The sequence below is a fragment of the Rutilus rutilus genome, assembly GCF_951802725.1.
Source record: "Rutilus rutilus genome assembly, chromosome: 20".
Classification (NCBI taxonomy): Eukaryota; Metazoa; Chordata; class Actinopteri; order Cypriniformes; family Leuciscidae; genus Rutilus; species Rutilus rutilus.
In genome coordinates this window covers 7,889,294-7,903,078 of record NC_140225.1, presented here as the reverse complement: position 1 = coordinate 7,903,078, position 13,785 = coordinate 7,889,294, and the positions used below count along the sequence as shown (strand labels likewise).

The 13,785-nt window shown below is 39.1% G+C and overlaps 1 protein-coding gene across 3 annotated transcripts in view; it reads right to left on the bottom strand.

Annotated features, from left to right (window-relative positions):
* tet1 (tet methylcytosine dioxygenase 1) overlaps nt 1-13,173 on the bottom strand; it is a 40,505-nt gene extending 27,332 nt beyond the window's left edge. Inside the window, exons 1-3 of one of the 3 annotated variants that reach the window (XM_084390983.1) lie at nt 12,715-13,148; nt 11,525-11,661; nt 9,389-10,948 (exon numbers count right to left, since the gene is read on the bottom strand). In XM_084390983.1, the coding sequence (XP_084247109.1) occupies nt 9,389-10,777 (1,389 nt within the window). In that variant the 5' untranslated portion in view covers nt 10,778-10,948; nt 11,525-11,661; nt 12,715-13,148. Of the gene's footprint in view, nt 1-9,388; nt 10,949-11,524; nt 11,662-12,714 lie in introns of all 3 variants that reach the window. The other 2 variants (XM_084390982.1, XM_084390984.1) reach the window with 2 other exon arrangements.
* Between the last annotated feature and the right edge of the window lie 612 nt (nt 13,174-13,785).

Below are 13,785 nucleotides of genomic sequence, written 5' to 3'. Positions count from 1 at the left end.
TGGGTTGGATAGTCTGGATCGATTCAGCCCACTGAGAATGGTCCAGTAATTTTCCTTGATCTGCTGTGTTGATTTTGTGCGTGAGATCTGGTAAGTTCAACTGTGTAAATGGTCATTTGGGATGTCACCACACTGAGCTCCATCATGTAGATCAGTTTGAATTGATTTTGCTCCACACACAGACAAGATTTCTGTGGTACATTACTTTAGTACTGTGTTTAACCCTTACTTAATGAGGTTTAGGTCTTAAAGGGATAGTTCACTTTGAAATTAAATTTTGGTATGTTTTAGCTTACCTCAAGGGCATCCAAGATGTAGGTGTCTTTGTTTCCGCAGTAGTTTCAATTTTGATATTTTTAGGTCAAACCGTTCTTGTCTGTCAGTCATATAATGCAGGTCTATGGTCACCACCTCAAAGAGCATGCACAGAGAAGTCCAAATTAAACAATTCCCCATCGTAAGTACACATTGATGGCCTAAGACACGAAACGAGCGGTTTGTGTGAGAAAACGAACAGTATTTATATCGTTTATACCTCTTGTACACAACCAAGCGTTTTCCGGCGCTTGCGCAGACTAAGCCAGAACGCGCGCGCACATCACACACCAGGAAGCACGCGCGCCCTCAGATCACTTGGACGTGGTTGTGTACAAGAGGTAAAAACTATATAAATACTGTTCGTTTTCTCACACAAACCGCTCGTTTCGTGTCTTAGGCCATCAATGTGTACTTACGATGGGGAATTGTTTAATTTTGACTTCTCTGTGCATGCTCTTTGAGGTGGTGACCATAGACCTGCATTATATGACTGACAGACAAGAACGGTTTGACCTAAAAATATCAAAATTTAAACTACTGCGGAAACAAAGACACCTACATCTTGGATGCCCTTGAGGTAAGCTAAAACATACCAACATTTAATTTCAATGTGAACTATCCCTTTAAGGTCTTTCCTTTATCCCTTTATTCTCAAAGAAATGCATGTGAGGAAGGAAACATTCAAGGAAACATTCTGCCTGAATATGAAAAAGGTTTAGTCACATACAACCGCTGGCTTAGTGTGACACTAGTGGTCGAACGTTTACAGTGCAGAGCTCAATAATAAGGATTTTTTCTACTGGCCCGATTAGGCCAGTGGTTAAAATTTTTACTTGCCCAGTTAAAAATTTCACTAGGCACTGACCATCAAAAAACCCATATCGGACTACTTTTGTCCACATTATGGCCAATATATTCTAAATTTCAGATTCTGTCACTTCACAAACCTAAAACAATGTCATTAGTAGGAAGTCATTGACTCTAAGTTCTTATCAGAGAACGAAAATGTATGAGATTCGGAGATTGGATTTAAGTGATACATGCATTGCATGCTTGACATGAGAAGGATACTCACATGTACTGCTTCTACAAAATGTCCTACTGATCTGTGTTCTGCAGGGGAAGCAATTAAAAAAAAAAAAAACTAAGTTTGTTTCCTGTCAACGGTTCAGTGCACACAACTGCCACAGACAGCTGGGGTCATGGATATTAATTACCCTACGTGCCGTTCACCCAAACGGATTTGCTATAAGGTGGATGAGTGCTATCATTTATCGCTTGCAGCTCACGGCCAGAGCAATCAGTTGGCAGACTCTACTGATAGTTTTAAAAGTCATAATTTCAAGACATTTCTTTTCCTTCACAATGCAGCCAAGAAAAATAAACCTCTTAAAATAGAACGATTAGGTCTCAAAAAATGAGGAACACCAATTTGGTCAATTCTAAAAGTGACGTGGCATGTTATGATGTGGGTTGGGGGTCAGTTATAATAATTGTTATACCCTTGCTTCTCAATGTCCGGAGGATTTGACAAGCCAACAAAAATACAGGGAGAATTTATAGTTGCATGGATGTCAAAGTAATTTATTCTCCACATAGCCAATAGAGTCTGGACATTATAGCACACGGAATTAGTAAAAAACATCCGGTGTTCAAAGCAAACCATCTGTGAACAAAACTAGCAATATAAAACATGTGTTGTAGGCCACAGCTTTAAAACAAATGGGAGAACTTGAGGTTGCCATCTTGATAAGCATACTCAATCCAAATAAACACTTCCTGGAGAAGAGAAAGTCACCATGCTTTTCTGAGAAACTAGGTAGAGTTTTCCCATTCAGGGTAATATATACTGTAAATATATACAGTTTGCCTGTAACACAAAGCAGAACCCAGGGGAAGACGGGCTGCTGTATCTACCTTTGGGACTGGAGACACAAATCCTCCGGCTACAGAAAACCCCGTGATTTAACGCCTACATTAATAATCCGGATACATTTGAAAAGAGCGTTTTCGTTTCAAAACGCTCTCCGTCCACACTAGCGTTTTCCAAAAGTTTCTCATCCAAACTAGTGCTGCACGATTAATCGTATCGCAATCGCGATGTCAAGCCTACGCGATTATATGACGCAAAATGCTGCGATTTTATATTAAATAAACAAATTAGCGCTGTTAACGCAATTAACGCAGCATCTGTTAATTTTTAGCATCCTTTGGCTAGTGGGGGACAGTACACAGTAGCCACTAATTATATCTGTCGCTAAAGTTAATCAAAGAACAAAGGAAACAGAGAAAAACACTCACTGCTCTTGACTAAAGAACTTTTTTCTTTAGGCAGATTATCACTAATCTGTGTGTGCATTTATTTTCCTTGAGAACCAAGCAAGTTGACTCATGAAACCATTTGTTTATTATATCGCAATATTGACCTCAATTATCGCAATATGACATTTTCCCCAAATCGTGCAGCCCTAATCCAAACTGAAACTTCTTAATTCACCTTACTGCGCATGCGTAAACCTTCAGAAAAGCTCACTGAGATGATACAGACAGAACAAGACATGATAAAGTTATCACGCAATTCTTCTGGCAGGATCATTTTATTGAGCAAAATATCCCACTGATGCGTCCAGGTTGCACTCACAACACCATTATATGTTTTGCCGCAGGACAGCAATTGCGAGTACATTTTCTGTCATCTTTGCAGGACTGTGATATGAAGAGTGCGCAAAGTAACATATTTTAGCAACTGTGTGTGTAAGTGAATAGCACATAACAGTATAAACATGGATCGGTTTCAAATACCTCAGTTTTCACAGTCCAGACTACGACGCGTAAAATGGCATTTCGAATTCATCCACTTTGGAGAGCGTTTTCAAAAAGATTTGTATTCATTAATAAAAACATTGTCTCAGTTTCAAAACAGAGAGAAAAACGCATTAGTGTGTGGACAAGGCCTAGGAACTTTCCGATCAGCGTTTAGTAATACCTGAACTCGTGATGTGGTCAAAACACCTCTTGAAAGCAAATCAGGACATGTGTGACAAAAACTGAAGCCACTGTATTCTGAAGCGTTACCTCAGCATCCTGCCTGGCTTCAGTGTGCCGTCAGAACTGATTAAAACCAGACCTAACTGAACCAACAGCCCTCTTACCCTTTGTTTTCCCCTGATTTCCCTCTTCCTCGTCTGTGCCAAGCCAAGCTGCCCCCTTTGCCGTTCACAAGGACACGGCAGTAGCTCCATCTCTGAGGCGACGCGTGCCAAAAAACAACATGCAATCATAGGTGAAACATTTTGAACCGATAGCTCATGGGGTGTCATTGTAGTTGGAAGTGTCACAGCTGGCTGGCAGATGTGCGCACCCAGCAGAATTTGTTTTTAGTATGAATATGTCTTATAATTAGGAATGGAAAAAACATGATCACAAAGGGCTGCTGATGTTAATAAGAACAGACATGAAGTTACTGAGATTTACTCTGAATCACAAACCCTGCGTAGTTCAACCCTCAGCAAAAGCTACAGTATGAAAAGTAAACAAAACACACATCTCTTATAATTGTTATGACTATTCTACAGTGATGAAGGAGACATGTTGCGGCACAGGCTGTGAGATGTGGTATGTGATCGCTTCTAGCCCAGAGCTCATCTTGTTCAATAAGACACAGCAAAAACACAGAGGATTACATAAAAGTGACACCTGATGTCTCGTACTGGATCGCATATTACCCAGCATGTTGATTTTTTTCAAGTAATTATTATTGCAATAGATAAACTTCTTGTTTACAAGTCAGAGCACATGTAAGTCTTACCCATAACCCACTATCAGGATCATCTGATCCAGTTTGACAGCACCAGTGTTTCATGTTTGTTAACTTTTGACTTGATAGTAGGTGTGGACACAGGCTGATCCTGATCTTCTTGTCTGGAAAGCCTCTTTTACACCCAAACAGACCGGATTTAAACTGTTCAAGAGGTAAAGTAATAATATAATACAGAACTGTTTTGAAATATCTTTTGGAGTCCAAAAATATGACTGATATAAAAATAAAAAAATCTTAAATTTGATGAAAAATTATACTTTATTGGCGACAATTCTAGTTCAATTTATTAATTTTATCGAAATGGGTAAGATATTTTAATGTTTTTGAAAAAAGACTCTTGGTCTTGCTCACCAAGGATACATTTATTTAATAAAAAAATATAGTAAACCAGTGTAATATTGTGAAATATTGTTAAAGTAACTGTTTTCCTCTTGACTATATTTGAAAATGTAATTTATTCCTGTGATGGCAAAGCTGAATTTTAAGCATCATTACTCGTTTTCAGTCACATGATCCTTCAGAAATCATTCGAATATGATGATTTGGTGCTCAACAAAGTTCTAAAGAACTTTTGACACTTGTCACTTTTGATCAATTTAATGCATCCTTGCTGAATTAAAGTATTATTCAGAAAAATGTATAAAAAAATTCACTGACCCCGCACTACTTTTGAATGGTAATGTATATGTAACTAGAATACTCATTGTTTATCTTGCATCAAACAGAGGGTGAATTATATCACTGAAGTGAATATTTCGTAAGCATTTCCTCTTGCACTTATTACCACTTTACCCATCATGTGACACCCATGGGCAGATGGATACACAAACAACAACTGCTTATGTAGTTAATTACATAATCACAGATGGCCTTTCCCATCAACCCTTTAAAGATAAAGACACACAATCCCGAGCGAAATAGATATTCAGCCCACAAACCACCCGCTTGCATCCAGACACTAATGACAAGCTAACTAAAGTCTGACTACATAACTATGGCAGATGTGACCCTGGCTGAACGCTGGCCTAAATTTTAGGGAAATGACTGATATGTTTACAGACCTCAATCTGGTGTAATCCCGTCATCATCCCTGTCCCTGACAGACGACTACTAACAGACAGACATTAGAGAACAGACCCAAACACTCACAAACTGACAGCAACAACGATTATATAATTGTGTGAGAGTGAAAACAATTGTGTGACTTTTTAACAAGTTCAAACATTTCAGATTGAACAAAACTAGCAACTGTATGCACAAATGCCAAAATGTTGTGATTAGTTACAACGTCATTTTGCATTTGGCAGACACTGTTATCCAAATTGACTTACACTGCATTCAAGCCATACATTTCATCATTTCATGCATTCCCTGGGAACCGAACCCATGAACTTAGCGTTGTTAGCTCCATGCTCTAACTTGCAGGAACGCTGATTAAAATTACAAAAACATGGGAAGTTATATATTCTCACAGTTCCCAAAGGGTCTAAAAATACAACTTTAGAAAGTTTGATAATTAGCGCTAATAACAGCAATCCAATTTAACAGCAACTAGAAAGTAAATTCAATTGGGAAAACTTTTATGTTGGCTTGACAAAGCCTTGTCTGAAAGTTTTAAGCTTCCTAACTAGCCTGGGAAAACCCAGACAACTTCCAGCAAATTTAGATTTGCTCTGCAAGTAGTCTGGCAAAGAGCTCATTCAAGCCCATTTCTAATCCGTCGAAATCGCGGCACCAATCAGAAACGTCGGGGCGGGCTTTACACGATGACGATCGCTCTGATTGGTTTTAGGTCTATCCAATTGCGCCCAGAGGCATTTGAGCGACGTCCGTTGGTGAAGCGCACCAAATTGCAAAATTCAAATTGCAAACACATGAGGACAGTCTCCATGAAAGACCCACTGGCAGATGAACGTGCTACTACATTTCTCTCCGAAACGGTAGGAAATTAAATTCGATTTAATAGAGGATTTTAACTGTGACAAGATGATTGACAGGCCAGTTTACGTGACAGGATGCACGCGACAGATCCGTCCGATAAAGATGACGAAGTAGTATGTCCCAAAGCTTGCCTACTTTTTTGCTACACATTCAAAAGTAAATACCTTTTCTTCACAAAAAGAGTACATACTTTTATGGCGTAGTGTAACTTAGGCGAATTGGGACGCAGCATACGGCTTTACACGATGACGATCGCTCTGATTGGTTTTAGGTCTATCCAATTGCACCCAGAGGCATTTGAGCGACGTCCATTGGTGGACGTCCATTTCCCTTTGGAAATGAGTTATTAATGAAGCTTTGCCAGACCATAACTCAGTTACTACTGAGAATGGTCTGGTTTTAACCAGGCTACTTCCTAACATGACTTATCATGTTGTTGATATGACTTAGCATGTGTCTAGCATTATTTTACATTTTGTTAACATGTTTGTTGCATGTTTTGCTAGCATGAATTAGCATGTTGCAAGCATGTCTTACCAAAACAATTTAACACATTGCTAGTATGTTTTAACATGTTGCTAATATGTTTTAACATGTTACAAGTAAGTTTTTAAAAAAGTTTATTATTAGCATGATTTGGCATGTTGCTAGCAGGTTTTAGCCAAAGACTAATAAAGATGGATGATGCACCTTCACTCTTCTCTACTTGAGAAAAGTGATGCCGCCAATGCCTCAAGAGGGCACTGACATCTTGAACTAATTATATTGTTCGGAGCCCGAGTCTGCGCAGTAATGAGCGTGAAGTGGAGCCGCGGTATCAAGGTCCCTTCCTGCGCCCATAACTCTTGCAGAATCAATCACAAGCACACGCCCCTGAACTTTTTAAGTAGCCAGACCGCTCCAATTTTGAGTCTGCTGATTGTAGTACAACTGAAGGCTTGTTAAAATAAGGTAATACAACTACAATCCACATAGTCATATCCTTAAAAAAGCCCATTGGTGCCTCCATGACTACTTAGAAGCTGTCAATCATGATGTCACACCCCTGTTTTAAAGCATCAAATAACTAACTAAAACCAAACTTATTTAAAAAGTGAACACTTAAAAACTGCCTAAAATGACAGAAACCATCTTAAAAAAAAAAAAAAAAAAAAAAAGTGTAAGTGTAAGTGTAATTTGATTGTTTAATTTGGCTCACATCCCGTTTGTTTACATGGAGAGGGTAGGGTTTATGACCTATACTGCATCCAGCCACCTGGGGGCGATCAAAATGCTTTGGCTTCACTTTTCAGGACGTGAGCAGCACCCCTGGTTTTAGCACGTTGTTAGCAAGAATTAACACATTGCTGGCATGATTTAGCATGTTGCCAGAATGTTTTATGTTGGCTTTATCAAGCCAACATAACTAAATGAACAGCTAGACTCAAAAAAGACAGGAATTCAGTCTTAATAAGCACAATGACATAGTGAAAACAATTATTACTGCCTGAATCAAAAATGCATAAGACATACATCCAAACTTTCAAACTACTGAATTGTCTGTGGGACTTGTCAAACACACCAATAAGGGTAGGACACGCTGTAACATGGAGACTTAGCATATGTAGAGTGCCATTCATTCTCTCACACACAGATATGCACACACAGACACTTAGGCCACGTGCAATGTTCACAGTGAATCATGTGATGGGTTTTGCCTAAAACAGTGCTCATCTATTTCTTTTATATTTTCTCGAGTCACTGCAGTCAGAAGACAGTGATGATGATAAGTGTATGATCAGTAAGTCAAATTGAGATAACAACATGTCCAAATCTGTTTCAAAGTCTTTATTTAAACCTCTCCAGCCTAGTAATGTCATTAAAGTCCCCATGAAGTCAAAATTTAAGTTTTTTGGCTTTTAGTATGAATATGTTAGCCTTAATGACAAAATTTGCATTTAGAAGATACTGTATAAGAGGTCAAAAACTTAGTTTCTCATTTGCACCAATATGGATCAACGATTTTGATGTCATGTTTGCAGTCATGTCTAATATAGTTTTAAATTGCCTTATCCTCCAATTCTGAGCCCTGAAAATGCAAGGGAGTCATTCTGTTGAAGAATGCGGCTGTCAATATTTTTCTTAACCAAACCACGTTTGAACAGAATCATATTTAGCACTCCAAACAAGACTGACACCAGTAATCCTGATGCTATGTGAAAGTAGATCACCAGACAATCCCCACTGACATTTCTTGGAGTGATTTAAATAATCAGGAACCTTCAAAATGAACTTTATCACAACTTTTTTTAAGGCGTTCTCCTTCACTCTCAGAAAAAAAGGTACAAAATCTGTCACTGGGACAGTACCCCTCAACAGGGTTCTAATATGTACCATTTAGGTACTAATATGTACCATTTACGTACTAATATGTACACGTTTGGTACCAATATGTACCTTTGAGGGACTTGTATGCACTCTTTAGGTACAAAGGCGTACCTTTTGTAAAGGTACCGCCACAGTGACAGCTTTTGTACCTTTTTTTCTGAGAGTGTTGTTACTACTTCTGTGACTGGATGGAAGTTTTGCATCACCCCAAAGACATTATTGATGTGTAAACTGATGTATTCATCTGTGTGACATCACAAAATGTTCAAAATTAATTCTAAATAAATGTTGTTTTTTTTAAACTTGTACTAATAAAGGAAACGCTGTTTTTTTAAACAATATGACCATTTTAATTGATTGACATTTGAAAGTAATTCTAAACAAGTAAATGTTGTACAGAGCATCCTTTGCCTTGACTTGAATTAAAATAATGTTATGGCAGGGGTCTCCAGTCCTGCTCCAGGAGGGCCACTCCTTTAGATCCAACCTTAACTAAATACACCTAAACCAGTTAATCAAGGGCTGAATCCGAAATCGCTCCCTATACCCTCAAATAGGGCATTATTTGAGGGGTCAGCCATTTGTAGAGGTGTCCGAAACCATAGTGGACGTTATTGAGTGCACTCTATCCCAAATTGCACCACAATAACGAGTGTACAGCCGATGTATACTCAACGGCTGTCCGAATTCGCTCACTCGTTTTCATTCACTCCTTCAAGTGAACTGTATTAGTGGACTAACGTAGGGAATAGTGATTGAGAGTTTAGGGATAGGGGGCGATTTTGGGATTCAGCCAAGGTCTTACTAGGCATACAAGAAACTTCCAGGCAGGTTGAGGCAAGTTAGACCTAAACTCTGCAGGACGGTGGCCCTCCAGGACCGAGTTTGGACATCCCTGGGCAAGAGAGACACATTAAAAAGTTGAAGAGTCAGGTGCCTTACCTCTCTCGTACAGATCATGAGGGGCTTTTTCCTCAGCTCAATACACTTCCTGAGCTTACAGATCTGATGCCCCGTTTTTCTGTTCAGGCAACTCCTGCATTCCCCGCAGTTCATCTTGCGCAGACAAGGCACGCAAACGCAGCAGCGACTTCTCTTCTTCCTCTCCCTCCTCTCTTGAACTCGAAGTAAACGCAGCTGAATATCCTCAACTTGGAGAGGAGAGTTTCCTGACGCCCTGTGCTCAAGGACCGACTCTGACTCGCTGTCAAACGAGGACTGGGTGCTTTCTGTGCTACTGGAGAGCGATGCCGTCGCCTGAGGCCTATGGCCCATTTCACAAAGAGTGCTGTTGTAAATGGTTGTGCTCAGCGAGAGGAGAGAAAGCGCTCCCTCTTTCTTCATTGACATTTCAGCATCGTCAATTTCATCTTTGGTGTCTATATCTGCAGTGCTTTGAAACTCACTTTTTTCCTTCTGGAGAGCATTTGCAGTGTTTTCAAGTGCTGGAGATCCATTGGAGGATTGACACACTTGGGAGGCCACAGTCTCACCTGCTTCTGTAGAGTTTTCTGGAGTGGTTTCAAAAGAACTGTCAGGAAAGTCCATGTGTGGAACAATGTGCTGAACCTCCTCAACCTGACCTAAAACATGCTTATCTGACAGTGAAGGGGAGGGAGTCGTTGGGCCTGAGGTATTATTGTTGTAGGCAAAGTCCACGTTATTGACGGGGTCGTGCCTCAGAGGGTCATGCTGCTCAACAAACGCTGTGTTTGAATGCTCGTTAGAAGCAAGGCAGCTTTCGTTTTGTACATTTTCTGTGATTGCTTTTACCTTCTCCTCCTCTGCCTCGTCAGTGTCGTGAACAACAGTCTCTATGTGCTCCTCTGTTTCCTCAGAGCTTATATTAATGCTCTGTCCCTCTCCAGTGGGAATAACAGCACCCTTTTGTTGTCCATCACCAGTAGGATCATGAACTTCTGACCCTTTAGCATCGGTATCCTGTTCCCTGATCTCCTGATCTCCCTTTCTTCTTGTAACCACCCTCTTGTAGGACTCAACTTCCTGTAGGACGCTCGATACTCTATTCCTTGGTGTCTTTCCTTTTCCATTAAGTTTTGATAACAAGCCATTTTGTTTCAAAGAACCACGAGTGTGCCTGGGTCCTTTAACGCTATGAACATTCTTGACTGTCCTCTTGCTGGGCTTGCCGTCAACAGTCCTCTGGGCCCCCTTTAGTGCTTGTTTTTTGTCTATGGCCTTCCTGATCTCACCACTGGCTTTGAGCGAGTTGACCGTTTGCCTCCTAGTCGTGGAAGCTTTCACCCTCCTAACATTTCGCTTTTTGGATGCACAAGATGACTTCTTGGGTGCTTTGGGAATATGAGGCATAGCTGAAGTTAGTGAGGGTGAGGGAGGAGGAGTTCAGGATAGCCGGCATGGAAAAGAGTATGAAGATGACTCTGGACAACAGTACTTTTCAGATCTTTCAGGTAATGTTCCCAGTTTCAAGTAAGATCACACTGACATTTTTCCACTGTTGGCATATGGATGTATGGCTACCTGTGGAAAGGACAATTCATTATTGAATTATGTAGCATGTAGCCTCTGATTACATAAAATCATGCATGAAAATCTTGCAATCTTGAAATCCAAATTGGGGATTGTGGCTTTTAGTGCATATTATTTATGGGCTTTGAAGCAATCTATATGCTGGTGTGCTCCTCCATACACATTTAAAATGTGCGGTCTTTCTCTTCTGGAAAACTGAAAAAAAATATTGATGGGTGTGTTGCAATCAGCTCCCTAGTTCAGTAATCAGGGCACCGATGATCAGAGAACATTTATCTTTAACAAAGTTGTTCCCTTAACAGACATTGCATCACATTTTTGAAGTGTGAAATATAAATTGCACGAGACAACTCAATACAGATCATGACGCACGACATACGTTTTTAAAAAGCCAAATCATTATTTAACTATATTTCGGCATAAACGTTTGACAGCAGTAAACATAATCTAGCAAACATTTATAATATTTTACGGCTGAAATGAGGTGACATTTTACAACAAGAGTATGTTATGTGACTCTGGAAATAAAGTCATCAGTCTCGATATGTAGTGAGCCAGGATCCTTACCAAGTGCCCAAACTGATTCACCACCTAGAGAGCTGATTGAGATGCACCTGATGACACATTCTGCACTATGCAGATTTTTGTCCAATCAAATGCTCTCTAGAATGAGAATGCCCTTCCCCTGATAGCACCTGCACAGACTAGCAAGTAAGAAATCATGAATTATGACTGTGATGTAAAATAAAGAAAGACCTTTGCCTATTTAAAAAAGGATGTTTCCATCAATATGTTTCAAATAAATACATAAACACAGTACAGAACAATGTGCTGGTCAAGCCATGAAAATTAGGTCATTAACTTCAAGCTAATCAAGTGTAACGTCATCTAAGGATATCATGATGCCTGAAGTATGATATGTTTTGATGACTGTGTGTGCAGGTGCAAAGTATATGAATACTATGATACTATTAAATAAAATGTTGGTATACTAAAGGAGATATGCAGCCTTTAAGTACAAATGTATTTAGCTCACAAAAACTTAAGCGATTGAATTGCTAATAAGACAAATTCTGATGCTTGGCGAAACGTCCCATAGTATTACATGGTTATTAAACGTGTTAATAGTGTTACAACAGCTTTTGGACATTGTTGGCATGTTTCTTTTGACATGTATAGTACCTTAAATATCATGGTGATCGTTTAGTGCCATAATATGGTAATCATTAAGTACCACGGTACTTTTTGTAAGGGATAATCTAATTTACATGTTCATTGTTTTCAACTGTTTGTTTTCATGTGTCAACTCGGAATCTCCCTCAAGGGAATCAAGTTTCACTAGCAGCTACCTGCCATGAGTTAAATGCAAGCATAAATTAGGCAAGTGTGAGGTGTTTATTATCCACAAAGTGGATCTAAAGACACAAGTTTACACACTGGCTGTGTTTAAAACCTAGTGAACTCCCTACCTACACAGCATTTCTGTGCGTCAGTCACAGACGAGTCACGCGCCTACGATTCCCATAAATGCTGTCTAAGTAGGGGACTAACTAGGTTTTGAGACAGCCGTTGTGGCTGACTAATCGCTTTTAACGTTCTCACACGCTTATCTCTAACAACAGTTTGTTTCGTTTTCTATAAACTGCCCAACAAACTTTAAATGTGATCTGAATCAAATAATAAAACATGGGGGCTTTAATCCGTGGGCTGCTGCATTGTTATTTACACTTTGAAGGGAGTTGAAATACTTTACATACCGGAGAGACAGATGCACTGTCTGAAGGGCTAATAATATTCCCCGCCTGTACGACACGACCGATCCTTCAGCATTTCTCTTCGATGGATCTTCCCTAGGCACGAGTGAATAACGTCTTCACTATATAACTATGAACTGTGACACTGACATGCTGCCACAGAGACTAAAGCACCTGATAGAAGGCAAATCCTTCTTATGCCAATCCATTCACGGCAGCCCTGCCAGACTCGACCAGCACTCTCCAGTCAACTTCAGGATATTTAATGGACGTCGGCGTGAGGTGGCGGGAAAACCCGGACTGGATTTCTGTTCTCAGAATAGACAATCCGTGCAGCAATCAGATCTATACATAGACATACAGTATATATGTATCTATAATTAAAAAATCAATAAAAAAAATCAACTGCTAACTCTCGGCGCTGTAAGCTAACTGCTAAATGCGCGTACCACGTTTCGAGATGACGTCAGTTTCACTTTGACATCGTCACTTCTTGACTCATCAATCAAATATTTGTCTGTGAATGAGCTATCTTTATCTGTATTTACCTTATTAGTCTATGGTACTTACAGTGAGGCCCTAAATTATCATAATTTTATTATTATTATTGTTGTTGTTGTTGTTATTATTATTACTTTTAATTGTATTATTATTACACAATTTCCATATACAGAAAACAAGTCAATAAATGATCATCGTTATGATTATTAATATGTTTTATAATATTATTATAAAGGCACAACATTGTCCGGTGCAGACAACTCCAATAATATTTATGTACATCCATAATAATAATGATAGTAGACGTAGTTAGTTTATTTTTTTAGAAGTAGTTTATTTTATTAAGTAGTTTATTTTATAAGTAAGTTAATTAAATTATTCTATTATGCAATGTTCATTTACAGACAATACATTCTCAGAAAAGTTAATTCATTTTTATTTAACAATGAAAAACTGACAATACGCAGTATTGGCAAAAAATCATATAGAGACAATATTGTATCATAATAAATCTGCTAAATAAATGTAATGTAGTATCATTTGCAATGTAAACACAAAATAAATAGAATAGAT